Below are 26,456 nucleotides of genomic sequence, written 5' to 3' on the forward strand. Positions count from 1 at the left end.
GATAATAATTGTTTTGGTTCCCATATTGTCTGTTTCTCTGATTGTCTCTGTGATAGTCATTACTACGGAAATGCGATCTTTCTCTGTAACTATTATTACTCTGCCAGTGGTTGTCATATGGGTGGTGTCTGTTTTGGTCACGATTTGTGTTGTGAGAATAGCCTTGTCGTGTATTATTTCTGTCATCGCGGAATTGTGACAGATGTGACCTGTAATTGTTGTGCTCCTGTTCTCGCGTTCCGCGATAGTCAGTGTCAATTTCCAGTTCTTGTAACAGTCCGTGAAAAGCTTCAATTTCGTCTTTGCAACGTCCTGCTAAAATAATATGCCGTAAATGTTCAGGTAATTTGATTAAGCAAATGCGGATGAGTTCTGAGGAGCTGTATGGGTTTGACAGGTACTGATTCTTGTGCAACATGTCTTCAAAATATTTCACAAGACTGGAGAATTCAGATTGTTCGAAATGTTTCATCATTATGATGCTATGTTTTACTCGGTCTTGTGTAGCTTGAGACCAATATGCTGAGAGGAAGGCATGGTAAAATTCTCCTTCACTGTGACAATCGTGAATGACCGATCGCATTCTTACAGCTGGTTCATTCTCTAAATAGCCACACATAAATTCTAATCTGTGTTCTAACGACCAGTTGGGAGGAAAACAATGAGAGAATTGATGGAGCCACGCTTGTAGATGAATGTCGTTGGCAGAATTCTTAAACGTTTTGAATTTACGTGTAGTAATGAACAGCTTATAGTCAAAATCATCGTGTCGGCGAGTAGCATATCAGTCATTGTTACGTCGTGTCGGCGGTTCCATCTCAAAATTCGGTGTGCCTTGCCAATTTCTTTCATAATTTCCGAATCGTCCTGTGTTATTATTTTGTGGTTGTTCCGTATTTCTATGTCCCTCTTCCCGTATTGGGGCGCGAGTGTCCTCTGAAATACGTAATTCTTGTATTACCTGTGTCAGCTGATCTTGTACTTCGCGGATTTCTCTTTGGTGTTGCGTATTAATTTGATTCTGATTTTGTTTGAATTTCCTAATTTGTTCGCACTCTTCTGTGTCATTCAGATTATCATCTACCTTCGTAGATAAATTATTTAGCTGATCCGAAAGTTCAACTACTTTCTCTGATAGTGTACTTATTTCCTCAGTGTGTTTTTCTGAACCAAGTTTCAGAGTGTCCATTTGTGTTGAAATCGTATCTACTGTGTCCTTTAAGTTTTCTTGAGTTTTTGCAAATTGCGTAACCGAATCGGTAGATGCAACTGAGTCAATTTTAGCTTGCAGGGTGTCGTGATTTTCATGAACAATAGTTTGCAGTTCTTTTATGGCTGCTTCGTTATTCTGTAATGCATTTTCATGACGCGAAAAAATAGGTTGGAAATGCTCACAAATTTGTTTTTACGTCATTACAGACTTTTTGACATTTCGATTCAATGTGATGTAACTCAGTAGTTAAATCCTGACGTGTTTGTTCAAGAGTTTGCTCCAATGAGTCTAACTTTTGAAGCTTTTGCTGTGTTTGTCTCTGATTTTGTTCCATTGTGTCTAACTGTTGCTGTGTTTGTCTCTGGTGTTGTTCCATTGTGTCTAACTGTTGCTGTGTTTGTCTCTGGTGTTGTTCCATTGTGTCTAACTTTTTAAGATTTTGTTCCACTGTGTCTAACTTTTGAAGATTTTGTCCCATTTGTTACATTAATTGCAATAATAATGTATTAGTGTCTGGAATCTGTTTCTCTATGTTTTTTTGCAGTGAATTTGCACCGGCAACATTCACATTTTGACAAGTGGAAAATGTGTCTTGACTCATTTGAGAAAACGGTGAGAACCCAAAACCGGAGTCTACAGTATTTGCAATATTGTGTTCTGTCATTCCCGATTCCTGAGGCGAGCTGTTGCCGACCGATCGATCGATAATGCTCCCCTTTTCACTAATTGTTTCACTGTCCACGCCATTGTTTGCCGCCCGCTCCATTTCCCTATGCACAATTACCAAATTACTACTTTGAACATCAGTTAATTCATTACTCGGTGGCGCTAACATACTGCTTTCGTTTTCACTGTCATTTCTCAGTTTACTTTGGAGCCTAGTATTACGTTTTTCACACGCCATTATTGTCACAGTATTTCACACGACAACACAGAAAAACACAATTTGAAGAGCAAAAATAGGGGAACACATTAACATAGCACTGAAAATAATATCTAGTTAATTGCAGCTGCGAAATACTTGGTGCAAATCTACATGCGTGCCACACCTGCTTTACTGTACAACAATGAAAGACTGCAACTACAAAGGAGATTCTCTCTACAATTATGCGCTAGCAATAAACAAAATCTACACTAATTACACAAACTACAAGAAAAAATCAGAAGATTCCAGTGAGGTATCCTAGGCTAAGGGTCGACATATGAAACGTCCCCTTTTGAAAAATTATATACGACTGTGCTTAAACTGACACACAATATTTTTTTAGCGCAACGCAATCTGACTTTCAAAAATCTCTACAAAAGAATAGCCCTGACTAACATTAAACTATACCTTTCACAAATCACTAAATCACTTACCTCACAATAATCTTCGTTTCTCCCACTACTGCAATACAGCAAGCGCCACTACTGCCAGCTAAATAAAAGATTCAAACTATGGAAGGCACTAACTACTGATAGGGATAGTTAGCAAATGAAAGATATTAATAGAGAACAAACGTTGTATTTACCTTAATAGTCATCATATATATATATATATATATATATATATATATATATATATATATATATATATATATATATATATATATAGCAGTTCATGACAAATTTCAAAACTCCGCCATCTCTCTCCCCACATCCACCACTGCTGGCGGCTCACCTCCAACTGCGCAACGCTACGCGCTGTTCACAGCCAGCTGCCTAGCACTACAATGGCGAGTATTACAACAATGCAAAGCAGCCACAGACTGCACACAGCACAGCCAGTGATTTTCATACAGAGGTGGCGTTACCAATAAAAAAACCTAAACAGCCTACTTACAGGCACCAAATTTCATAACAGGTCTACCCACCGCCACCGCGAACGTTATCACACGATGAGGACTTCACGTTTGATTCCTCGTTTTAACGTCTCTGCGATACGAGTTAGAACCGCAACACGAAGCGTTTAAATCACGCGGTTTTGTTAAAGGTGGCCGAGGAAAACATTTCAGACACACCGCCGCTCAAAATCGACGCGAAAAGGCCTACTGGGGTGGCAATAAGGGCGTCAGTGAAACCACACCTCCCCTTGGGACGTTGATTTCCTAGCCAATTCGCGGTCGAAAACGACAGTTCTCAGTGCTACAAGAAGATGTTCTTGACAACCTTTAACGCTGCTGACAAACTGGGACATTTCAGCCCTTTTCTAAAGACCTTATGAAACTGCGTCCCCACTGAACGTGAACGCACACTTTTCGAGAGCAGTACGATCTCAATTTTTGCTCTCATGTACAGGTATGAATCACTAGAAACCGTTCAAAACCTTTAACCGATATTTGAACGTGATCCAAAGCAGCAAAGAGTACTTACGCTTTCTCAAACCTCCTGTTTTCCGCCCTCCTGAGGCGTGATCATGTGAGAGTGCAACATTAACATGTGCGTGAATAAAATGGCAAAGGGTCTCTCTAAGACGTCCCAGATCGCCAACACCCTTGCTGACAGCCACACACATTGAGCAGTTGCAAAAGTACATTTAGAAATTTCTTCATCAAATCAGTCTGGCGACACCTCTGGCGCCTTCTGCAACCCTTCGGTAGGGTTTGCCCACCTTCAGGCGCTAGAGCAGCCGCCAGGATTTAGAAGTTTCTGGCAAGTACATTTATAACGTGCTCAACAAAGTTGGGGGGGGGGGGGGGGAGTGTCACCGAGGCTGTTGGCGAAATGGTGGTTTTTAGAGGGACCTATTGCCGTTTAAACAGGAGAACTGAAACAGCGTAAGTATCCTTTACTGCTTCGGATCGTATTCAAATTTCTTCGAATGGTTTTTAACGGTCGTTAGTGGTTCCAACCTGTACACGAAAGCAAAAATTGCAGTCCAACGGGGAGAGATCAGATTCTGCGAGGTTGCAGCATCACAGTTTCCTTAGAGAAGGGTTGAAACGTACGGGGGTGTCAGCATAGGTTGTCAAGAACATCTTCCTGTAGCTTATTCCACCTGCGAATTGTCGTTTTCAACCCCGAAATGTGCTGGAATAAACGTCGCAAGGAGAGGAGTCATTTCCTTAGCGCCCTCCATGCCACGCCCTGTGGCCTTTTCGTGCCGATCCTGAGCGCCGATGTGGCTGAAATGTTTACTTCGCCCACCCATAAGAAAGCTGCGTGATTTCAACGCTGGGTGACGCGGTTCTGACCTCTGCCGCAGAGAGTCAAAATCAGGGGGAAATGTGGGTGACAGGAGCTGTGACGGTCCTCTCATCGTGTGACATGTCCACGGTGGGCTTGGGAAGAACTGTTGTGAAATTTTGTGCCAATGTGATATCATTAACCCACCTTCCAGCTCACATGAACTTGTGAGTTGTGGTCTTCTTTTCGCATGTGTCGATGTCTTGCTATTTGCAGTGTCGCCGAGCCCGAGGGTGACGTTGCAGTGCGCCACGCTTTTGCTCCGTTACAGAGGAAGGTTTCAGGTTTAGATTAGATTAGATTAGATATTAGATTAGTACTTGTTCCATAGATCATGAATACGACACTTCGTAATGATGTGGAACGTGTCAGGTTAATAAAAGGTGTCTATACAAGATATTACATTACACAAAATATTACATGACACTTAATATTTTTTTTCTTTTTTGTGGGTGTTGGGGAAATTACCCACTTACTATATCCAAAAAATCATCTAATGAGTAGAAGGAGTTGCCATTAAGAAATTCTTTCAATTTCCTTTTAAATGCTATAAGGCTATCTGTCAGACTTTTGATGCTATTAGGTAAGTGACCAAAGACTTTCGTGGCAGCATAATTTACCCGCTTCTGGGCCAAAGTTAGATTTAACCTTGAGTAGTGAAGATCATCCTTTCTCCTAGTGTTGTAGCCATGTACACTTCTATTACTTTTGAATTCGCTGGGATTGTTAATAACAAATTTCATAAGTGAATATATATATTGTGAGGCTACAGTGAAGATCTCTAGCTCTTTAAATAAGTGTCTGCAGGATGATCTTGGATGAGCTCCAGCAATTATTGTGATTACACGCTTTTGTGCAAGGAACACTCTTTTACTCAATGATGAGTTACCCCAGAATATGATGCCATACGAAAGCAGAGAATGAAAATAGGCGTGGTGAGCTAATTTACTCAGATGTATATCGCCAAACTTTGCAATGACCCTAATAGCATAAGTAGCTGAACTCAAACTTTTCAGCAGATCCTCTGTGTGTTTTTTTCCAGTTCAACCTCTCATCAATGCATACATCTAGAAATTTTGAATATTCTACCTTAGCTACCGATTTCAGATCGAAGTCTATATTTATTAATGGTGTCATTCCATTTACTGTGTGGAACTGTACCTTTGAGCCAAATTCCAAGCTTATGCGTCACAATGGCAGACAATTACGAGGTTGCGAAAAAATGATCCTTTAATTTCCTTGCGCACTGTAGTTAGTAAAAACGCTGTGTGACATGTTTGTTGGTGACACGCAGGTGTCATCGAGCGGCGCGCAGAAGCCGCCGCCGCCTGCAGCGCCGCAGCCCCCGTCGACAGCTGCGCCCTCGCCAGCCACCGCAACCACTGCTGCAGCACCGGCCAGCCCCAGACCCGGCAGCAGCACGCGTCGCCCTCCACCCAATAGGCGTCCACCCAGCAGGCCGCAGTACCGTCCCAGCTCGCCCAGACCCGTGGGCCAGACGCGGCGACCGCCGCTGCGGCCCGCTGCCAGCACCATCAAGCCGGTGGTCTCTACTGCCAACAGTATCATCTCTACCGTCAAGCCCACACGCCGGCCTCCTCCCACCAGATGGACTACTTCTCCCACTACCCACACAGAGGCCACAACTGTGGCAGATAAGTCCTCATCGAAACTACCTTACAAAACTACGACAACAGCTGCAGAAATCGTTACTACAACTGCGTCCAGCCCTCCAATAGTTGCCATCACCAAGCCCACCAAAATCAAAACAACAGTGAAGCCAGCTACAGCCATTCCTCCAAAAGCACCCAGCACTGCAGCTACCACTACAGAACCTATTACAGCCATTCCGATCACTACCACTAAGCCTACTTTCTTTAGAAAGCCTACTATTAACACCACTACGACACCTAGGATCACGACCACCACCACCATGACTTCTACAACCACAACTCCTACCACTAGGATTGCCACAACTACAAGTCCAATCCCCACTACCACAGCCACAAAACCAACGATCACTACCACCACCACTACCACCAGTACCACTACACCCACCAGCACCACTACCACCAGTACCACAACCCCCACCAGCACCACTACCACCAGTACCACAACCCCCGCTAGCACCACTACAACCAGTACCACAACGCCCCCAACTACAACTAGTACCACAACCCCCACCAGCACCACTACCACCAGTACCACTACACCCACCAGCACCACTACCACCAGTACCACAACCCCCACCAGCACCACTACCACCAGTACCACAACCCCCGCCAGCACCACTACAACCAGTACCACAACGTCCCCAACTACAACTAGTACCACAACCCCCACCAGGACCACTACCACCAGTACCACTACACCCACCAGCACCACTACCACCAGTACTACAACCCCCACCAGCACCATTACCACCAGCACCACAACCTCCACCACCACCACTACTACCAGTACTACGAACCCCACCAGTACCACTTCTACCAGTACTATGATCCCAACTACCACCACCACTACCACAACAGAACGCATCACTGCCGCTGCAACCACTACCAGCCCAACTGCCACCACAACTACAGAACAACAAACTGTTTCCACACAGTCTGTGGAGGTCGAACAGACGACGAAGAAACTCTCTGTGCCACCATCGTTTGTAGAAATAACGCCGCGACCAGTAACGAGACCTCCCTCGTCTACCACAGCTTCAACATCCACCACCGTGGGGGACACATTACCAACTCAAGAATCCTCCACATCCACGACAACTTGGACACCACTGTCGACGCTAGACTGGCCTAGAGATGAAGATAATGCACCAGGCACTATCAGTCAGAATCCGGAGACGACCACAGCCGCCAGTACAGGAACAACATCCTCACCTAAGCCTCCTGCTTCTCCTGAACCAGCTCCAGAATCCGTATCACTGTCAGCGCCTTCCCACGCTACCCACAAGCCGGTGTACGTCCCACAACCAGGAGAAACACCTCTCGATGTCAGTTTCACAGCTCTTCCTCTCGACGGAAGCACGCAAAAGGGTGCAACTGAGACGGAAGAAGTCTGGATCAATACTGAAGATCCCACAACAATTCAGACTGAGGAATCTTCTTCCGTTAGCGAATTCCGTAACGAGTCCACCAGTGATTCTTTGATTCTTAGGCCTGATAGTGATACAGGGGTATCAGAAGATGCAGTGGATCTCAGTCCTTCGACAGAGTCAAGTACACAGTTCACTTCGACATATCAACCGTCACCTTTCACAACAGACAAAGAAATGAACGCTTCACAGTTGAATATAATGGCGTCCCCAGCAACCCCAACGTCATCTGCAGATAATTTACCCGGTGGTGAGATAGCTTCTGATGCTTCACAAATTTTAAATGTTGCAGCTGAAATTGCAGAGAGCACAAATTCGACTAGTACTGAAAAAGTTAGTGAGAAGCCAGTTATAAATGCGTTGCAAGATACTAGTGGTACTGGTGATAGCAGTTTCAATGTGAGCGCAACAGACACACAGCTGAATGATCTTGAGAAATATGGAACGCAAAATTCATCCATAGTCAAGTCCTCTGTCCAGGAATCAGATTCAGTTCCAGAAAAATCTACCGTCGGAGCTCAGGGGACAACAGAGACCGAAGCATCCATAGCGCCAGATAATTTGACACCTTTCGATACTACAGAAAAATTATCCGAATTTTCCTCCGATGTTATCACTGGTTTGTCAACTGAAAATTTGCACTTGGAAGCAGACCAAGGACAAAAATCGCCAGAAGGTATGAAAGAACAGAAACCATCTAGCGATGCAAATGGATTGGACGGTGGTTCAGAAAATAGCAGCAACCTTACAGACACAAAGAGACCAGAAGAACAGGAATCGTCCACAGAAACATACGTCCTAGGCATACAGAATATAATTACCGGAGATACAAATGGTGGCGGCCCGATACCGGTGGAGCTGCTCGATTCACTAAGCAGCGTGTTATCACAGGTTTCCGATAGCGAGAAAGTAACGGAAATCTATGACGAGAAACCAGGCAGTATATCCGACTTTACTGGCATGGAGCTCAGTGCTGTTGGCGTCAAAGAAACTAGTAATTCTACCGGGCATGTAAGCATTGCCGATTTGGGAACAATTGCCCCTGAGGCTTTCTTCAGTGAGAGTGTGGCACAAACAAACAGTAGTGTAGACCGTCTTCAGGATGTTTCTACTCTAACTAGCGTTATTGTGGGTTCTAGATCGACAACACAATCGATACTACTCGTAGATGGCGCGAATGCTGGGCAAAAAGACGACGAAGTTGCTACCAAACCAGAACCTATCTCTGAAGCGATTAAAAACAGCAGACCCGAAAGCGGAAGCGTTTCAGAAGAAAGCAAGTGGGAAATGATCTCTCAGTCCGCAGCTCAGCAAACGGGTGGTGACAAAGTAGAAATAAAAAGTAAGGTGAACGACTCCTCGGTAAGTGAGCTGCTATCCAGCGATGTTGCAGCAGTTTCTGAAACGGGAATTCGAAACGAAACCATTACTGATACTGACACCCTCAGTCTTGAAACTACAGATACTACAGCAGAAAGCACTGATACCGATGTAGAACACTTCGTGACGCCTCAAGAAAGCGATTACGAGACGCCGCTATCCGAAATTGAAGGTGCTATCGCTACGTCAGCAGACGCACCACCTTCCGATGTTCTAACAACAGCGTATGACGTAAGTGCTTCAGAGGTGGCGACAGAACACAAGGAGATTGTAACTACAAGTGTGCACGTCGTAGGTACCAGTGAAGAGGGTGCAACCACAGGTCCTGTCCCAACTGGAGACAGTGATAAACTTGACGACGAGGCATCATCAGAACAAGAAGAGAGCGCAGATACTGCTGCCGTGCAAGAAAACGTCGCCGGACAAGAAAATATCAGCGATGAGCTTTTGTCAGATGGCTCTGCTTCTGGTGCCTCTGTGCAAGTCCATAGTGCTCCAGAAACGGCTAAGCCCGAGGAAGAAGCAACTATGGCTTCTGACTCAGTTTCCAGCTATACAGTCACTCCGGAAGAAGATTCTGATAGCACAGCGGACGTGAAGGATATCGCGGCAGAGAGCAGCGATGAGTCTGGGACCACTCCTGGGCCAGAAGCGTCCAATGCGGCGCCAGAATTGAACGCCGACAAAACAAAGAACAAACCGCCCGTAACTATTGTCAAAGGTCCAGAGCAGGACACGATTACCATGGAGATGGAGACAACGTACTCGTCCGGCTTAAAGGATGAATCAATGTCTGGGATCCCTGTTGACACAGATGACTTAATCGTTTCGAAAATAGATTCCGGCGCCACCTCTGACTCTCAAAACGATGATCTGTTGCAAGATCCGGCCACAGAGTCTCAAAAACTGCAAGGGGCTCCTGCTTCGCCTATATCAGCGATGGGAGACGATTTTAATAATAAAGTAGGCCCAACAGCAGAGACCTTGCCGTCAGACGACCTCGGAACAGGCGGTTCTGAATCTGTCGGCGCGACCAAAATAAGTGTCGTCACTGCTACGTCTTCATCGTTAGAGAGTATCAAGGACAGTGCTACAGTGTCACAGGAACAGAGAATTCCTGGCGAAGGCCTTGGTACTGGAGAAACTTCTGTGCACGTTCTCTCACAACAAGTAGCTGAAAAATCACCAGAATTTTCGTTGCAAAAATTAGACGAGAAACCACTGGTGACCAGCAGTGGCAACAGTAGCATCTCCCCGTTGAACAGGGACAAAGACGACGCTTCACCATCAAATGATGAGGATGGCAGCCAGGTTTCGTCGTCTGAGGATGTAGTAAGCATTACCACGATTATCAGTGACTCAAAAACGAGTCCTCCGCCCACTGGTAGTAGCACTGAAAGTGGCGAATTTACCATCACTCCACTTCTTGCAAATATAGCAACAGAAATGAAAGAAGATCGAGAAACAACAACTCCTTCAAAAGAACTTGGTAGTAGTACTGTCAGAATCACCGCTACATCTGACAGTTTGATGAGCACATCACAACCATCAGGAACAATTCTAGAAACTGCACAGTCCCTTAAGGTAGTGGCAACTGATAACACAGCTGTTAACGCTGAAACTAATTTATCTCAGCAAGCTGATGATAACGATTCGCTGAAGGATGGAAATTTGTATACAGACACGGAAGAAATTAAACTGGCAATAAAGAATCCCTCGATGATGTCTGTAACAGAAGAGCTAGCTACTGCCAGAATACCTGACGATTCATTGAGTAGCTCCACTCCTGGCAGAATCAGTGCCACGACGGCTAACGATTCTGGTGTATATTTGTCAGAATTCACCACGGAAAGTCAAGAGCAAGACACCGTTAAGAATACAAAACTCGAACCCACAGGAGGTCCAAGCTCTGCTGAGGCGACGGCAACACCTGCTGCAATGGCCGGATCGAGTGGCCTTCCTGAAGAAGGCAGTGCTGCCACGTTCTCCGACAGCGTTACATTCAAAGACCAACTCGCGCCTGATTTAAGTAATGCAAATAATCAGGAGACACTAGGAATGAATGAAGCAGTAAGTGCAGACACGGTTACCATTCCTAACACATCTGCTCAGAACTTAGATGAGAAGACTCCAGATGAGACTATTTCAGCCGATACAGGAACAGGCGAGCTACAAGCGTCTTCATCAAGCGACAATCTTCCTGGGGCTGTTCTCGAAAACGACGCCAGTGATGCCCAGGAAAAAGACGATATACCAGAGAATACGACTCCAATGTTAGAGAGCGCAGAATCTTCGCTGAACAAAGAGTCGGTTGCTCAGAAAACTGGCCTAGTCGATATTGCATCGACAGAATCAACTTCTACTCTATTTGACAAGGAACCTCAGATGGTATTAACCGACAGCTCGTCTGCATCGGAGGCTCTCCACAGCAGTGAAACCTCCCTCAGTTCCGACATCAAATCAACTTCCGACTCAGCAACGGACTCTCAGTCCGAGGAGCAGCATGCTGCTGAGAAAGATTCTACTGTAAAGATATCGCAGGAGGAGGGCGAAGACTATTCAGGTCATTCAGTAGAAAAAATAGCTGCGAAGTTGTCTGACGAGGCCTCGCCTGGAGTAAGTGCCTCGGGAATTTCTGTTGTAAAGGGCGATAAGTTAGGGGAAGGTCAAAGCAGCCTTGCAGCATCAAGCCAAGGCGACCTGCCGTCGCAGTCTCCAGGTGGAAGTGCCCCAGATTCGACTGAGGCGGATGTGAAGGACACAGCCACAGACGGCGAAGAGCCTATATTCATAAAAATAAATCCTCCGCTTGCCGTAAACGGTGATGCTGGTGAACATGCATCTTCAGAAATCAAGAAATCGAAAATTCCTGTCCAGTATCATTCAGCTATCGATGTGCCAAGCAGGATACACAGTGTTGTTGCACCAACTGTGACATCATCTGAGGAAGTTTCCCCTGCCACCATCCGAGACGAGAAGCCAGCGTACGTCGTTCGGATAGAAGCACCTGACAGGAAAGTTCCGACTGGAGCCTCGGGAGGGGACGGCGAAGTGCCAGAGACTGAGGATATCCCGACAGTAGGTGTGCCCGAATACGGAGACCAATCACAGGGACAGCCCGTAGAGGGTGCGATAGGAAGTGACGGTCAGCCGGCCGATGCTCAACATACTTTCTCCGTCGAAGACACCTCACAGTCTCAACGCCCTCCCGAAATCCCTTCCGCCAGTCCCAGCATAATAATAGAGAGCGTGACGGCCCAGCCGGCGGCCCCGACACAGAGCTCCAGCCCTGCCGGCGGTCTGCTGCCGCCCGAGGTGTCCTGGCCCCAGGAGGGAGAGGTGGAGGAGCCGGAGCGGCCGCCGGTGGACCTGCGGCCGGCTGACCCGGCGCACCAGCTGGGCCTGGAGGCGACGACGGCGGCGCTGGACGGCGACGTGCGCGCCTTCTCCGACCTGCTGAACGAGCTGGCGCTGCGGCTGTGGGCCGGCGTGGCCGCGCGCGGGCTCAACACGGCGTCGGCGCCGCCGCGCTCGCTCGTGCTGTCGCCGTTCGCGCTCACCTCGCTGCTCGCCATGGTCTTCCTGGGCGCGCGCGGGCCCACCTCCGACCAGATGAACGACCTGCTGCGCCTCGACGACGTGGTCACCTTCAACCCGCACCTGGTGCTGCGCAACGTCACCGACTCGCTGGTGCACGGCAACCCACCGGGCGTCGCCGCCGTCGCCTTCGTCAGGCAGCTGTACAGCGACAAGGTGACTGCTCCGCCCGTACTGTCTCTGCTTATACTTTAATTCGTAACTATAATTTTATTTATTTCTTTATTTACATGTCAAGTTCCGTAGGACCAAATTGAGGAGCAAATCTCCAACGTCATGGAACGTGTCAGTACATGAACTTACAACATAAAAGTAATAACAGATAAAAATAAATGTTCATGAACCTGAAAGAAAATCAGTCCATAAGTTTAAGCAAACGCTATCAGCAATACAATGAGAATCGGCTTAATTTTTCAAGGAACTCCTCGACAGAATAGAAGGAGTGACCCATGAGGAAACTCTTCAGTTTCGATTTGAAAGCGCGTGGATTACTGCTAAGATTTTTGAATTCGAGTGGCAGCTTATTGAAAATGTATGCAGCAGTATACTGCACACCTTTTTGCACAAGAGTTAAGGAAGTCCGATCCAAATGGAGGTTTGATTTCTGCCGAGTATTAACCGAGTGAAAGCTGCTTATTGTTGTAAATAAACTAATACTGGTAACAAGAAACGACAATAAGGAATATACATATTGAGAGGCCAATGTCAAAATACCCAGACTCGTGAACAGAGGTCGACAAGAGGTTCGTGAACTCACACCACTTATTGCCCGAACCGCCCGTTTCTGAGCCAAAAATATCCTTCTAGAATGGGAAGAATTACCCCAAAACATAATACCATACGACATAAGTGAATGAAAATAAGCAAAGTAGACTAATTTACGTGTCGAAGTATCACTCACTCTCGATACTGTTCGAATAGTGAAAATGGCAGTATTAAGTCTTTGAACAAGATCCTGAATGTGGGCTTTCTACGACAGCTTACTATCTATCTGAACACCTAGGAATTTGAACTGTTCAGTTTCACTAATCATATGCCCGTTCTGTGAGATTAAAACGTCAGGTTTTGTTGAATTGTGTGTTAGAAACTGTAAAAACTTAGTCTTACTGTGACTTAACGTTAGTTTATTTTCTACAAGCCATGAACTGAGGTCATGTACTGCACTAATTGAAACCGAGTCAATGTTGCACACAACATCCTTTACTACCAAGCTAGTGTCATCAGCAAACAGAAATATTTTAGAGTTACCCATAATACTACAGGGCATATCATTTATATAAATAAGGAACAGGAGCGGCCCCAACACTGATCCCTGGGGCACCCCCCACTTGACAGTACCCCACTCAGATCCCACATCACAGCCGTTATCAACATTGTGAATAATGACCTTTTGCTGCCTGTTTCTAAAGTAAGAGGTGAACCAATTGTGAGCTACTCCCCTTATTCCGTAATGGTCCAACTTCTGGAGCAATATTGTGAGATTAACACAGTCAAATGCCTTTGTTAAATCAAAAAATACGCCAAGCGTTCGAAACTTTCTGTTTAGACCATCCAGTACCCCACAGAGAAAAGAGAATATAGCATTTTCAGTTGTCAAACGACTTCTAAAGCCGAACTGTACACTCGCCACAACGGAACCGAGCAATGGTTCCACTCAAAATAATCGCCACACAAGTCATTTATACCACTGGGAGGTCAGACAATCGATCGTACAAACATACCGCCGTTTGAGTCTCGTACAGATTCCCGTATGGACGACATAGTGACAGACATCCCTGGGGTTGTGAAGCAGCTGAATGGGCTGAAAATAAATAAATCGCCAGGTCCTGATGGGATTCCAATTCGGTTTTACAGAGAGTACTCTACTGCATTGGCTCCTTACTTAGCTTGCATTTATCGCGAATCTCTTGCCCGACGTAAAGTCCCAAGCGACTGGAAAAAAGCGCAGGTGACGCCTGTATATAAGAAGGGTAGAAGGACGGATCCTCAAAATTACAGACCAGTTGTAAGTATGCTGTTTAGGTTTTTATGTTGGTAACGCCATGTAGCGCTCTATATGAAAATCACTGACTGTGCTGTGTGCAGTCTGTGGCTGGTTTGTATTGTTGGAATTTGCTATTGTAGTGTTGCGCAGTTGGATGTTAACAGCACGTAGCGTTGCGCAGTTGGAGGTGAGCCGCCAGCAGGGGTGGATGTGGGGAGAGAGATGGCGGAGTTTTGAGAGCGGATGACCTGGACTTGTGTCCATCAGAGACAGTAAATTTGTAAGACTGGATGTCATATATTATGACTTTTGAACACTATTAAGGTAAATACATTGTTTGTTCTCCATCAAAATCATTCATTTGCTAAGTATGTCTATCAGTAGTTAGTGCCTTCAGTAGTTTGAATCTTTTATTTAGCTGGCAGTAGTGGCGCTCGCTGTATTGCAGTAGTTTGAGTAACGAAGATTTTTGTGAGGTACGTGATCCATGAAAGGTATAGGTTATTGTTAGTCAGGGCCATTCTTTTGTAGGTATTATTAAAAGTCAGATTACGTTGCGCTAAAAATATTGTGTGTTAGTTTAGTGTAGATCAGAATAAGTAAAAATAGAAATGTCTGAGTACGTTCAGTTCTGCTCAGCTGTTTGAAAATCAAATAACATAAGAGGTTTATCAGCACAGTCATTCATTAAGTTTTCTAAGGGGACGTTTCAAAATATCCTTAACATCGGTTTGTTCCAGGATTCTCGAACATATTCTCAGTCCGAATATAATGAATTTTCTTGAGACAGAGAAAGCATCGCTCCTGCGAAACGCAACTCGCCCTTTTTTGACATGATATCTTGCGAACCATGGATGAAGGGTATCAGACGGATGCCATATTCCTTGACTTCCGGAAAGCGTTTGACTCGGTGCCCCACTGCAGACTCCTAACGAAGGTACGAGCATATGGGATTGGTTCCCAAATATGTGAGTGGCTCGAAGACTTCTTAAGTAATAGAACCCAGTACGTTGGTACGTTTTCCTCGATGATGAGTGTTCATCGGAGGTGAGGATATCATCTGGAGCGCCCCAGGGAAGTGTGGTAGGTCCGCTGTTGTTTTCTATCTACATAAATGATCTTTTGGATAGGGTGGATAGCAATGTGCGCCTGTTTGCTGATGATGCTGTGGTGTACGGGAAGGTCTCGTCGTTGAGTGACTGTAGGAGGATACAAGATGACTTTGACAGGATTTGTGATTGGTGTAAAGAATGGCAGCTAACTCTAAATATAGATAAATGTAAATTAATGCAGATGAATAGGAAAAAGAATCCCGTAATGTTTGAATACTCCATTAGTAGTGTAGCGCTCGACACAGTCACGTCGATTAAATATTTGGGCGTAACATTGCAGAGCGATATGAAGTGGGACAAGCATGTAATGGCAGTTGTGGGGAAGGCGGATAGTCGTCTTCGGTTCATTGGTAGAATTTTGGGAAGATGTGGTTCATCTGTGAAGGAGACTGCTTATAAAACACTAATAAGACCTATTCTTGAGTACTGCTCGAGCGTTTGGGATCCCTATCAGGTCGGATTGAGGGAGGACATAGAAACAATTCAGAGTCGGGCTGCTAGATTTGTTACTGGTAAGTTTGATCATCACACGAGTGTTACAGAAATGCTTCAGGAGCTCGGGTGGGAGTCTCTAGAGCAAAGGAGATGTTCTTTTCGTGAATCGCTACTGAGGAAATTTAGAGATCCAGCATTTGAGGCTGACTGCAGTACAATTTTGCTGCCGCAATCTTACATTTCGCGGAAAGACCACAAAGATAAGATAAGAGAGATTGGGGCTCGTACAAAGACATATAGGCAGTCATTTTTCCCTCGTTCTGTTTGGGAGTGGAACAGGGAGAGAAGATGCTAGTAGTGGTACGAGGTACCCTCCGCCACGCACCGTATGGTGGATTGCGGAATATGTATGTAGATGTAGATGTAGATGAATTCCTCTTTCGTAGAATGCAGTTTACTGCTGGCGGATCCAAAACCATGCCCACTCTTGGATTATTTCGTCCGATTGAAACTGATCTCCCTGTGTGTCTTTTTGCAGGTCGCCAACAATGAGAACATCACATGGTGAAAGATTCAGGCTGTATGGAGGGTGTTGCAGTGTTTCCCAACCAAACTGCTGAAGTGTAGCCTTTGTCCAACTGGCAGTGAGAGGGCGGCTGCTTTCTTGCAACATGATGATTCCATCCGACACCATTCATGGGCGTTTTGACTTTATGGCAAGTCGCAGTTTCTGCAAAGCTTCTTCATAGCTCTGCACACTGACTGTGGTCTCACGCTCGAGTAACTCGACGAGCAGAGGGCCTCTGCAGTCCAAGGAGAAGCTCATCATGACCTTACCAGAACTTGTGTAGACTACTTTGGATTCATTTGGCTTTGCCGTTTGCACTCGTGCTGTTGGAATGCTGCCGGACAGAAGCATCCTGTTTCACTAAAACACCCGCCCCCATACTGTCAATCGGACAAACTCTACACTTCAGTGGTTTGTTTGGGAAACACTGCAACATCCTCAACACAGCCTGATCTTTCACCATGTGATTTCCCATCATTGGCGATCTGAGGAAAGATATGCGTGGAGGTGGTTTTGATCGTCTCGTCTCCCAGTGGGATATACGTGTTGACGAATGTGATGACAACTTTTCAGTGGAACCACTCCATGGTCCCGTTGCGATGGGTGTTCGCTTTTCATTCGACCGCTCCTTATAGCCGTAGTATTTTCTGTAGCTGATATTGCCACAAGGTTCTAAAGTAATTTCTAAAGAACCGCACGACAAAACCTTACAATTACAGGGGTTTTAACTGAATAAAACTAAACTTATATCGTGTTGAAAAATCACGTTTCAGTAGTTGCATCGACGGACCAGTTTTAATAAATTATTGATGCAGCAGCTATTGATTCCACATATAAAGGATGTCCGACTTATCTTGACTACCACAAAGAATCTTTCGTTACAAAAAAAAAAAAAATAGAATGTATGAAGCAGTACTGTTTAGCTGCCAGGGGATGTGAACCAACATGATTGCCTTTCTTGCAACTTCGATCATTAGGGAGATATGAAGAACAATTGGTCTATTTTGAATAGTACCCTAAGTCGTTTATTAGGCAATCCATTCCTCTCGTCGAGACCTGCTGAGAAATGCATTGTAGCCTACCATTCATGCAATCCTGACGTTATTAAAACGTAACACTTAACTGACTTTGAGTCTCCTGTACTAATACACACTGCTCGTCCCTGGGGAATCGTAACTCCTACACTTACTAGAGTTGAAAGGCAGATAGAATGACAAGGTACGAATTTCGCTTCTCCCTGAAACAACCGATTTTCGGCTATATCGGTTTTTCTTACATCTTCAGTTTAACCTGACTGATAAAACCGCCCAAAATAATCAGTTTCTGAAATAACCGGTTTTTGATTTTTTTCATTACTATTATTTCCGGTAATAAACATAGAACAAGGATAGAAAAGTTATAAGACTCCCTCAGATTTTTGCATTACACATTTCAAGATATGTAGAATCAAAATATGAAATAAAATAAGTAAATGAAATAAAACTTCGTCTGTCTACCGTTGGTGTTTTTCTCAAAAAATAATGAGGACTTGAATACTGAGAAAAATCGCCATTATTCTCCTATTGATTCTAATTTTTTGGAGCTCTGCTCAAAAATTATATTTTAATTGTATTATATCGTATTGTAATTATCATGCCACTCTTTGGGTATTACGAAATTGCTAAGGAGTGAGAAACTGAGGTTGGAGAACTCTGTTTTTCGTGTTACGTTGTCCAAGTGCTACAACCAGATAAAAGCATATTATGTAAATAAGGGCATCAGATCAGTTAATTGCTATTTTTATCATAAACTGTAAGTGAATTGTTAAGTTTTTAATCTACTACAGTTGCCTTAATTTCCTTTCTCTTTAGTTATTTCATGGAAATAGCAGACAAATAACAACTCTCGTGCAAATTTTGTAGCGTTCTTTTTCTTTAATTATTTCGAATGAAAATCCCTTTTTGTAGTCAAATATATTTATTTACGGTACTTATTAACAAGAAATTGAATGCAACTGATTTTCTCCGATATAACTAAAAATACTCTTTTTATAGAATTCAAATGAACAATTCATGTAGCGAGAAAAATAGAAGATTTACCTGGAACAGTTACATGACAATAGTTGAAATTTTATTACTGAATTAATTCAGTGGCCAATATTTATTGACCAATCTACTCACAAATACTCATTCTATAATGTGTTGATCTGTAAGTCGACTCCTTTCATCAGAAACAATTTCATTCAAAGAGGATACCATCCCTTCAGAAGCCACAGAAATTCCTTATCAATGATAAATATTTTTGGACTGCAAACGACCAGCATGGTATATACCTTTTTCTCTGTTCCCAAAAAATGAAAGGACCGCTGCTCCTGGGTAGTAAGGGACAACAGGAAAATTACTGCGTCAGCAATGCTGTACCGATTTTTATATAATGTGCATATTGCTTGTTTCTAACTGTCGGCATTGTTGTTAAAACAGCACTCATTTTTTTTCTCATTTTCTATAAAACCTAATATTTCAAAGAAATGGAAATTGTATTGATCAACACTGCTCATTTTAAAAAAGGTTTATTTAAAAATTAAAAATTTTAGCACCACTGCTATCACAAATGAATATACCGTTTATTTTTACCTCTTTAGTGGACAAAAATAAAAAAACTGCTATAACTAAGATCAAAAAAGTATCAAAAATACCGATTAATGAGCGTTGAAGCATCTGTATCGGTTTCAACAGGTCGGTTTTTGCCGTCCCTAACAAGGAGACTGGCCAAACCGACACACAGCAGACAAGTTCCAGAGGACGAACGCACTGCAAATTCTTTAATCACTGTCTCTGTTTAATATACAATACCTAATAAATAAAGTAGAAGCGCACTAGGTTAGAGAACACTTCCTGTACTCGTAAAAGTAAATACGATTGTCCATGACCACCTTTAATCTAGGGAAACTGCGTCCAAATGCGGAGCCACATCACTCTGTGACCAACTCAGCTGCCATCTTAGCATCAGCGGAAGGAGAATGGCACAAATATATGGAGAGCACTGCACGTTTGTTGTAAAGGTTAAGGCATGGCACAAGCGATCCACAGAATGACCGATGACATTGGCCAAGGATGCACTGTCTAGAACAGTACACCACACTACCGGTGCCGTTGTCCAGCAGGTGGAATGCTCTCAGTGTTCACGACTGTCGATTTACAATAGCAGGCATTGCTGCAGAGGGTCGCTCTGAGCATCAGAAGTGCACACGTCGTCATTAAGGACAAACTGAAATTTCGCAAAGTGTGCAACCCAATTAGTGCCTCACAGCGCAGGAAGAATGTCGAATGGCACTCTCTCTTGAACATCCGCAGTGCTATGCGAAGCAAGGGAACGACTTCTTGTCACAAGTGGTCGCTGGAGACGAGATGTGGTGTCATCACTTTGAACCCGAGTCAAAACGTCAAGGTCTCCACTGGAAGCACGCAGGGTCGCTGCTACCCAAAACGCACTTCGTTTGAAGCCTCCATTTCACTGTTTCCAGCACGACTGAGAGCTCGCTCTGTCCTCACGTCGGGTGTGATGGCGTCCCTCAGCGCTATAGAGATCGTACCTTCTTCCGCAGACAGTGGCATTACGACTCTCTCAGCAGTTTTAATTGTATAGCCTCCGGCTCGTTTATTTTTGAATGCGCCTTATACACTGTCCAGTCTCAATTACGTGACCACCTGTCAAAAGCCTGAATAGCCATCTTCTGCAGTGCGGACTGCTGCCTGCAGGAAGAGAGACAGGGAGGTTCTGGAAGGTACCAACAGGAATTTGGAGGCATGCCCACTCCTGTGACGTGGCCAGCACGCTAGGTTTCTCTGTTGAGGATCCATGGCACGTACAGCCGTGTCGATGTAGTCCCACAGATTCCCGATTGGGTTTAAATCCAGGGATTTGGCGGCCACGGGTATACAGTAAACTCATACTGGTGCTCTTCAAACCACGGTCGTACACTGCGAGCAGTTTGACACGTTGCATTGTCCTGCTGGAAGTTGCCCGCGTACCGAGGAAAAATAAACTGCATGAAGAGATGGACTTGGTACTAAAGAACACATGCATACTTGTGTAGAACAAACGTCCCTTCCAGAATGAGATCAGCCCGAGAATGCCACGAAAATATTCTCCAGACCATAGTGCTTCCCCTTTCGGCCTGGACCCTCCTGACGATTGTTACAGTGTGTTTGCTTTCAGACGTTTCACGTCGTACACGCCAACAGCCATCTGTCCGATGGAGCCTAAAACGTGATTCATCTGAAAAGGCTACCTGTCGCCACTCAGTGGACACCCGCTTGCAGTATCGTACTGATGAACAACAGTCAGCATGGGTTCATGAACCAGGTGCCTGCTGTGGAGGCCCATATACAGCAACGTTCGCTGAACGGTCGTTGAGGAAACACCACTGCCCCCCTTGGTTCATCTGGGTTCGGTTGCTCAACAATTGCACGTGTGTTCGCCCGCACACATCTCCGCAGCCGTCGTTCACCCCTGTCATCCAGGACCTGTGGTGAACCACGTTTGCCTTAGCGCCAGTTTTGAATAGTTCTACTTGCCGTGCACGATTATATTTTAACCACAGCAGCACGCGGCCAGTATACAAACTTAGCCGTTTCGGAAATACTTCCACACTCGGCCCAATAGAAAATGACCACGCCTGATTGGAAGTTGGATAAATCGCTACATTTCCGCAACAGGTTAATGACTGCATTGTGTTTCGCATCCCACCGACACGCTTTATATACCCTCCACTGCTAGTGCTGCCACCTGCCGTCTGAGAGTAGAACATAGGCGGTGATGGTGTGACTGGACCGTGTATTTACACTACTGGCCATTAAAATTACTACACCACGAAGATAACGTGCTACAGACGCGAAATTTAACCGACAGGAACAAGATGCTGTGATATTCAAATGATTAGCTTTTCAGCGCATTCACACAAGGTTAGCGCCGGTGGCGACAGCTACAACGTGCTGACATGAGAAATGTTTCCAACCGATTTCTCATACACAAACAGCAGTTGACCAGCGTTGCCTAGTGAAACGTTGTTTTGATGCCTCGTAAGAGGAGGAGAAATGCGTACCATCACGTTTCCGACTTTGATAAAGGTCGGATTGTTGCCTATCGCGATTGCGGTTTATCGTATCGCGACATTGCTGCTCGCGTTGGTAGAGATCCAATGACTGTCAGCAGAATATGGAATCGGTGGGTTCAGGAGCGTAATGCGGAACGCCATGCTGAATCCCAACGGCCTCGTATCACTAGCATGGCTGTAACGGATCGTGCAGCCACGTCTCGATCCCTGAGTCAACAGACTGGGACGTTTGCAAGACAACAACCATCTGCACGAACAGTTCGACGACGTTCGCAGCAGCACGGACTGTCAGCTCGGAGACTATGGCTGCGGTTACCCTTGACGCTGCATCACAGACAGGAGCGCCTGCGATGGTGTACTCAACGACAAACCTGGGTGCACGAATGGCGAAACGTCATTTTTTTCTGATGAATCCAGGTTCTGTTTACAGCATCATGATGGTCGCATCCGTGTTTGGCGACATCGCAGTGAACGCACATTGGAAGCGTGTATTCATCATTGCCATACTGGCGTATCACCCGGCGTCATGGTATGGGGCGCCACTAGTTACACGTCTCGGTCACGTCTTGTTCCCATTGACGGCACTTTGAACAGTGGACGTTACATTTCAGATGTGTTACGACCCGTGGCTCTACCCTTCATTCGATCCCTGCCAAACCCTACTTTTCAGCAGGATAATGCACGACCGCATGTTGTAGGTCCTGTACGGGCTTACTGGATACAGAAAATGTTCGTCTGCCTCCCTGGCCAGCACATTCTCCAGATCTGTCACCAATTGAAAACGTCTGGTCAATGGTGGCCGAGCAACTGGCTCGTCACAATACGCCAGTTACTAGTCTTGATGAACTGTGGTATCGTGTCGAAGCTGCATGGGCAACTGTACCTGTACACGCCATCCAAGCTCTATTTGACTCAATGCCCAGGCGTATCAATGCCGTTCTTACGGCCAGAGGTGGTTGTTCTGGGTACAGATTTCTCAGGATCTATGCACCCAGATTGGTTGAAAATGTAATCACACGTCAGTTCTAGTATAATATATTTGTCCAATGAATACCCGTTTATCGTCTGCGTTTCTTCTTGATGTAGAAATTTTAATGGCTAGTAGTGTATCTAGCTCCCTCCTAGTTATAAGACAACCGCCGTAGTTTTATAAAATTTAATTTTTGTATCATTTCAGGTCAGTGTCCTGTGTATTGTTCCACATTGTGTTGCTCTCACGAGTATGTCGTAAATAAATAGAAAATAAAAGAAGAAGTGTATTTTGTGGTGGAGAGATGAGTGACGTGGTGGCGCGCGCGACTTGTGCAGAGTAAAGGCAAGCTGCTGGAGTTCTACAAGGAGCGCGCGCAGCAGTGGTACGAGGGCCACGTGGAGGAGGCGGACTGGTCGGCGGTGGGCGACCTGGTGCGGCGGCGCACCAACCTGCTGGTGCGGCGGCAGACGCGCGGCCGCGTGCACGAGTTCGTCCGCGGCGCCGGGCTCGCGCTGCGCCCGCCGCTCGCCGCCTTCACCGCCTCCGTCTTCCAGGTCAGCGGCGCTCGCTTCTACCCGCACCGCCAGTGCGCCTTTAGCTTAAGCCTCTGTGTCCAGTCTTTTTACAGCCAGGAGATACCTTAATAAAGATAACAGATTACCTGAAGCTTGCCGTGGATTCACAAGAGACGACTGTAACGTGGTCCTTAGACTCAGCAAAGCCTTTGACACTGTTGACTTCGACATTTCACTTGCCAAACTTAGCACCCTAATTTTCTCGCCAAATGCAGTGCAACGGTTTCTCTCATACCTGACGTCTCGCCAGCAATGCGTCATGTCCGGTACCAAACAGTAAAAATGGCGGCAATTAATATCAGGCGTCCCCCAGGTTTCGGTATAAGGTCCGATACTTTTTCCCTTGTATTTCAATGATGTGCTATCAGTTTTCTCCTATAGCAAATACCACATGCATTTTTATGACCTCCAGTTGTATGGAAGAGCAAAACCAATAAACCTGAAGACAGCTGTCGCGAATCTCATTACTGATCTGTGTGCACCATCAAAACTTGTGCAGGCTATAGGGTTAAAGCGCGGCTCGTCCAAAACCCAAGCGATACTGGTTACTCATCTAGGCTCATGAGCCCAAAATATCCGGTATTCCCTACAATCTTTACCCTAAATGGGACAAATATCAACTTCTCTTCTTCAGCAAGGAGTCTAGAAGTAATAATAGATGAAAATCTCAGTTGGACTGAGCACGTAATTGAGGTGTTCAAGAAGGCATCTGTATCTCTCCACGTCTTACAAAAATATAAAAGATCTTCCCTCTTAACCTGAAACAGAAACTTGTACAAAGTTTCAGTAATTGATTGCCGTTTTAAAAAAGACTAAAAAGCATAAAATAATTCCTCCTAGCCCTATTCAGACTCCTAACCCCATACAGATAGCCCTGAAAATTTGTGCTTTCCTTTTTCAATTTTACAATGTCATTGCTATTAAAAATTCACAAGCAAAATTTTTAAGACAATCTGTATGGGATTAAGAATATGTATGAAGCTAGGAGAAACTATTTTGTACCTTATAGACAATTTTAAAAACGTGTTACATGAGAAAGTTTTTATTTAAATAATTATTATTTATTTTATACATTTTTAATTTTTGATATTTTGTTTGTTTCCATTTTCACCTTTTTCCTTCTATAACATTACTTCAGCAAATGTTATCAATTTTAATTTCTCAGTCATTCGCTATAAGAAAGCCAGAGATTCTAAACACCTTAAATCGCTCGAGTCGTTACATATTATAATCTCTGTCTCTATGCACCTTTTCCTTCTTTTTTGAAGAAGCAAGGCAATGGAACCATCTTTAAGTTCAAATAAAGCATTTACTGCTTCCTCTTTCAGCTCATTTATCAGAAACTACACGTTAGGGTGTTTTTCATTTGTTGAGAAGTTTAGTGTCCTATGCCAACCTTGGATAGCAACCCTGGTCCCATGCCGCTAGTTAAAAACATTCCACTTTTCAGTTGGTATACTGGGATTTTCCATCCATTGATTGACTATGTATAGTCTGCGAATTTCATGACGTTTTCTCCATTGGGTATTTCCTCCGTTATAACCACACACACTTCGTCAAAACTGTTTGCTGGAATGTGTGCTGCTGCAGCACACATGCGGCAAAACAGTTGGAATTCTACTCCATCCCTGTATTCCATCTTTAATTCCAATTCCTGTATTTTCTGCCACAAACATTGGTTCAAGCGGAAATTGCAACCGGAAAGGGATGTTCTGGGTAACACTGTTTGCATAACTTTAATAGTAGCCATTTCAAAGTCTTGCACTGTTGTTTTCAGTGACCAACCAGGCACCTTATTTTTCAGTCCAGAAAAAAGTCTTTCATATGTATTTTGACTTTTGTCTGGAACAAAGCAAATAAGACAAGGAATACCGTCGTCTCTTCTTCTGCGCTTCTGATGTCAACGAGTGTGGTGTACAGTGTACAGTTTGAATTGTTCAAACAACTGTCAAATATCCCGTCCACAAGAACAGTTCCAATTGTATGCAGGATTTTTCTCCGCTTCTTCACAACCGAACACCACCGTTATTTTCTCTGGAACATACCCCTCCGTTTTCAAAAAGAAAAGTCCAGTTAATTTCAAAATGTCTTAGCTCAATTGAATCTCCGAACTAGATTCAGGATGCTGGGTCGACTCAATAGCATCCCTTCTTGCTTTGCAGAATGCAGTCTTGGAGTTCTCATACGTTGACATACTTGCGATGAAATCTAAACCTTTATCTTCTACATCTTGAAACTGCTCTTTAAAATTTTTTGAAACAGACACTGTTTTTTTTTTTATGTCGTGGACACTTTTCCTGCAGCTAGGCATTCGTTTCGTAATCTCCATATCTGCTTTGTCAGGTGGGCAAGAATGTTGCTGTTTAGCCGTGCTTCTGCCATTTGCTAATTTCAAATGGTCACGGCACTTACTCCATTCTGAATTTACACACAACCAGTTCGTATACACATTACATTTACTATGCAACCAGTAGCAATAACTATTGCTGGGAAGACACGGCTTCCCTATCGCTGTAGTTATTTCCATTAATCACAATTCACAGAACTCAGGTACATTAGGACTGCGAAATCATATCGAAAAGAAGCCTATTGGCAGCGCACTGTCTGATTGACGGTAACAACACACCCGCTACTTGTGAACGAGTAGCGTAAATTAGGAGTGGGGAGGTTCTGTCAGAAAACTCACGGTGCAAAACTGCTTGGTCGGAACCTGCTTGCGGCACCTACAAATAATGTCGGAAACATCATGGTCGCGACCTGGAAACACTGGAAGGATTTCGATTCCAGAGTGAAATTTTCACTCTGTAGCTAAGAGTGCGCTGATATGAAACTTCCTGGTAGATGAAAACCGTGTGCTGGACCGAGACTCGAACTCGCGACCTTTGCCTTTCACGGGCAAGTGCTCTAATGACTGAGCTACCCAAGCATTACGCGTCTTCATAGCTTTACTTGCACCAGTATCTCGTCTCCTACCTTCCAAACTTCAGAGAAGTTCTCCTCCGAGACCTGCGGGAGGTTTTAGATTGGTTATATAATGGCATGACAGAGATTTGGAAAAAAAAGTTTGACCTATACGATATTTTCCGGGGCAGACGTGGACTATGACCATAATTTATTAGTTATGAACTGCAGACTAAAACTGGATAAACTGTAAAACGGTAGGAAATAAAAGTGATGGGACCTGGATAAACTGAAAGAACGAAAGGTTGTTGAGAGTTGCGGAGGTAGTATTAGGCAACGTTAGACTGAATCAGGGGAA

At 44.7% G+C, this 26,456-nt stretch overlaps 2 protein-coding genes across 2 annotated transcripts in view; both read left to right on the top strand.

Moving 5' to 3' along the window:
• LOC126255348 (mucin-2-like) overlaps nucleotides 1-8,646 on the top strand; it is a 54,765-nt gene extending 46,119 nt beyond the window's left edge. The window contains exons 3-4 of the mRNA XM_049955390.1: nucleotides 5,673-8,535; nucleotides 8,618-8,646. Of these exons, the coding sequence (XP_049811347.1) occupies nucleotides 5,673-8,535; nucleotides 8,618-8,646 (2,892 nt within the window). The remainder of the gene's footprint in view (nucleotides 1-5,672; nucleotides 8,536-8,617) is intronic.
• The window catches only part of LOC126252189 (serine-rich adhesin for platelets), a 56,290-nt gene continuing 38,427 nt past the window's right edge, over nucleotides 8,594-26,456 (top strand). The window contains exons 1-2 of the mRNA XM_049953063.1: nucleotides 8,594-12,611; nucleotides 22,958-23,176. Of these exons, the coding sequence (XP_049809020.1) occupies nucleotides 8,766-12,611; nucleotides 22,958-23,176 (4,065 nt within the window). The 5' untranslated portion in view covers nucleotides 8,594-8,765. The remainder of the gene's footprint in view (nucleotides 12,612-22,957; nucleotides 23,177-26,456) is intronic.

Source organism: Schistocerca nitens, chromosome 1, assembly GCF_023898315.1.
Source record: "Schistocerca nitens isolate TAMUIC-IGC-003100 chromosome 1, iqSchNite1.1, whole genome shotgun sequence".
NCBI lineage: Eukaryota > Metazoa > Arthropoda > Insecta > Orthoptera > Acrididae > Schistocerca > Schistocerca nitens.